The sequence below is a fragment of the Chrysochloris asiatica genome, unplaced genomic scaffold, assembly GCF_000296735.1.
Source record: "Chrysochloris asiatica unplaced genomic scaffold, ChrAsi1.0 scaffold00003, whole genome shotgun sequence".
NCBI classification, from domain to species: domain Eukaryota; kingdom Metazoa; phylum Chordata; class Mammalia; order Afrosoricida; family Chrysochloridae; genus Chrysochloris; species Chrysochloris asiatica.
In genome coordinates this window covers 52,419,350-52,423,057 of record NW_006408521.1, presented here as the reverse complement: position 1 = coordinate 52,423,057, position 3,708 = coordinate 52,419,350, and the positions used below count along the sequence as shown (strand labels likewise).

Sequence of the window (3,708 nt, the reverse complement as noted above, 5' to 3'; positions counted from 1 at the left end):
TGGCTCTGTCCCCCAGGACTGCTCTCTATTCTTTCCGGAACTGCCTTTTTTCACACCTTTGGCACTCAGATTTTGGCTCCTGTATTGTTTCCTATAAGCAGCCTGGTAGTGCAGTGGGTAAGCATTTGACTGCTCACCGAAAGGTTAGCACTAGTAACCCACCAGTTACTCACTGGGAGAAAGACGTGGCCGTCTGCTCGCGTAAAGGGGACAGTCTTGGAAACCCAATGGGGCATTCCTACTCTGTTCTCCAGGGTTGTATATAACGAACTGGAATCCACAGCAGTTGGTTTGGTCTCATTAAATTTCCTGACCAGTTGCTGTTAAGATGACCCAGACTCAGGGCCACCCCACGTGTATCAGAATAGGGATAGGCCCTGGGTGCTGTCGATGGTTAATGCTTTTCCTAACAGAAAAGTTGGCGGTTCAGTCTACCTGTACCAGACTCCTGACCTGTGACAACTGTGAGAACCTCCACGTGGGCTGCTTTCAGTCACTACAGTTGTGGCACCTTGTGATGCAGCAACAGAACACTGATCCACGGTGGGAAAAAAAGCTCTCCGCCTCATTGTCTCCAAACTAGGAAGCTGCATTCATAGCGGCAGCATGGTAAATAAGAGATGCCATTCTGTCCCTAACGACCTCATGCTGTTCTTCCTACTTCAACTTTTGTGTGGGGACCACTGTCAGGTATGATGTCCTAGGCAACAGGCAGAGAGGTGTCACGAGAAGGGGACCAGGTGGGGTATGTGGGTGCTCTGTAGTCAACGATAGTTTAAGGCCTCAATCCCCACACGACACTGATGTGGAAAACTGTTGTAATGACACCATTGTGAGCCAAGAAACTTGAGTGTTCCTTTTAATGTTATTTTCTTTTATGAAGGTCAATGGAAGAAAAAGAAAAAAATCTCATTGACTTTTCTGGGTACTCTCAAGACACTGGGAAAATGAATGTGAAACTTGCATAGATGGGGATGCCCAGAGTTTGGAATTTCAAGGTCTAGAAGAGAAAACAAAGGAAAGCTTGTGACCCTTTAGGGACTGAACCCAGCTGCCTTTTGGAAGGGGTGCGGGGCAGGGGGAGACCTAACGACTGAGCTTGTACATTAGAATCATCCAGGGGGAGTCTTGAAAAATTATACTTGAAAAATAATTTAAGTGTAGCTTAATTCCCTCAAGGGCTCAGCTGGATGAATTTTCACAAAGCAGGCATGTCTGTGTGGCCACCACTTTGACCAAAGTTAAGCACACTACAATACCTTCCAAAATCTCCTTCATGTTCTTTTCTGACTAATATCCCAACCTATCCTTCTGCCTCCTGCCCCTCCCCTGAGCAATCCCCACAACACTAACTGCCATTCTGATCTCCAACACCATAGAAAATAACCTGGGAAGTTTTATAAACTCCTGCTACCCAGGCCCCACCCAGAGTATCTACTCGCTTGATCTGGGTAGCACCTGGGTAGCCCCAGGTGATTGTGGTGCACCAGGGCCGAGAATTACCCACTGGTTTACAGCATGTCTCTTCCTCCCAGGGCAGCGCTAGCTCGCCCCTGACCTCCTGGAATTCACAGTCCCGAGAGTTCTTCCTAAAACCACAAACATAGACTCTCTGGCACGCCTGGACACTGACCAGGTGCCTTATCTCCCTGGATATTGGCACTGCCCACTGAGGTGGGTGGGTTCAGTGATCCCAAGATGAGGCAGAGTGAGGCAGCTGGGCCTGGGCTGTGGATTTCAGGGGAACTGATGGGTGTTACAGTTACTAGTGGAAATGGGACAGCAAAAGCAGTCTGCCAGCCCCTCATCTCCCCTGCTACAAATACCCTTAGACATTTCTAGATGGAGCTGTTGTTAGGTGACATTGAATTGGTTCTGACTCACAGTGACCCGATGCATAACAGAGCAAAACACTACTATCCTCACAATCGTCGTTACACTTAAGCCCACTGCTGCTGCCGCTGTGCCAATCCATCTCATTGGGGGTCTTCCTCTTTTTCACTGACCCTTCATGTTACCACGCATGATGTCCTTCTCCAAGGACTGGTCCCTCCTGACAGCATAATCAAAGATGGATCTGAGGTGACTTGAATCTGGGTTCTAGTTATGAGTGGCCCCAACTTTTCACTCTGGAAGGTTTTCTTTATCATGTGGAGGTATAAGAAATACTTATGAAACTGAGTGTCTCATGTACGTACCTAGAGACCCCAAGCCAGGGATCCCCAGGGAGGTGGGGAGAGGAAAAGTAGAAAGCAGACTGAAGAGATAAGACAGGGATACATTTACATGGCTTTTGCAGGATGGCTGGAAGAGCCCGAACTTCTGCATGATCTGGTTGGTTCTGAAGTTCTGCCACTTGCCATTGACCAGGGTCTGGGCTCTGATTTGGTATTTCACCAGGCGTTCTGTCCGCAGGCTTACCAGACTGTGCTCGTAGACTGTGGAGGGGCATTTCAAATCTGTGTGCTTTATCCTCTGCAAAGACAGGGACCCCTTCAGGTGGAACCATGTCTGGGTGACCCCAAAGGCAGTCAGACCTGGCCCCTGACATGGAGACCCTCACGTGTAATGTGCACTGAGAGGAAGAGAGAAGCGCACAAACAATACCACTTCCTGGGCTCACATCCCCCGGTGGGCACTTGCTGTTGTCAGTTCTGACCCTGTACAGGGTTTCCGAGGAGTGATTTGTGAGCTTGAACTGCCAATCTTGCGGTTTAAGCTGATTTTGCAGTCCAGCGCACTAACGCACAGCGCCACCCCAGGACTCCTGGTCCTGGTGAACACTTGAGCCATCTTCAAAGCACTGACCGGTGGATTAGGGTTGACCCAAATCACCCACTCCACTGATTCCTGCTTTGACGCTCTGCCCACTGCACTACTAGTATCAGATAACCGAGTACCCAAGTAAGCATGCTTGTGCGTCCTTACTCCTCCCGAGTGAACAATTTCACATGTTTTCACCATATCAAAGGTTCTGCTTCTCTGTCTGGCTGGCATGTGTCGCCGAGTCCCACAGCATATTCAGAATTAAAGGCTCTTTTTACATTGACAATATCTGACAGGAAGGGCCTACTACCCAGTAAGCAAGGTAAGCACAGGTTTACCTCTACTCTGATATTACGTGTGCTACTCTGATACAATGTTGTTGTTAAGAGCCGTCAAGTCAGCTCTGATTCACAGCAGCCCAGCATAGGGGTTTTGAGGAACGGCTGATAACTTTGAACTGCCAACCTTGTGGAACAAACTGGCCTTGCAGCCCTGTACGGAGCCTACAGTGCCACTTCCTATCTTACCTGTGTGCCACTACCCACAACTCCGGAGGAAGAACCCGAAGAGCATCACATATCACATATGGGTTCAAGAGGAACTGAGCCACAGATGTAAACTATGAACACTAAGACTCAACTGTGAGATCTTCTTCTGTTAAATGGGTTAACAATACCTACCTCCCAAGTTGTTAGAAGACAAAAATGACATTGTTGTTGTTAAGTGTCATCAAGTTGCTCTTGACTCATAGAGACCCCGTATAGGGTTTTCCAAGGAGCAGCTGATAGATTTGAACCAATGACCTTGTAGTTAGCAGTCCAGTTGAGATCCTCTTCTGTTAAATGAGTTAACAAAAACCTACTTCCCAAGGTTGTTTCAAGAATGAAATGATATTAAATGGCAACATGTTGTTGCCTGTTGAGTCGGATCTGACTCCTAGGG

At 48.1% G+C, this 3,708-nt stretch overlaps 1 protein-coding gene across 1 annotated transcript in view; it reads right to left on the bottom strand.

The window, feature by feature from the left end:
* Positions 1 to 931: 931 nt before the first annotated feature.
* The window catches only part of BTBD16 (BTB (POZ) domain containing 16), a 73,444-nt gene continuing 70,667 nt past the window's right edge, over positions 932 to 3,708 (bottom strand). Inside the window, exons 14-15 of the mRNA XM_006831422.1 lie at positions 2,287 to 2,475; positions 932 to 1,000 (exon numbers count right to left, since the gene is read on the bottom strand). Coding sequence (XP_006831485.1) covers positions 932 to 1,000; positions 2,287 to 2,475 — 258 coding nt within the window. The remainder of the gene's footprint in view (positions 1,001 to 2,286; positions 2,476 to 3,708) is intronic.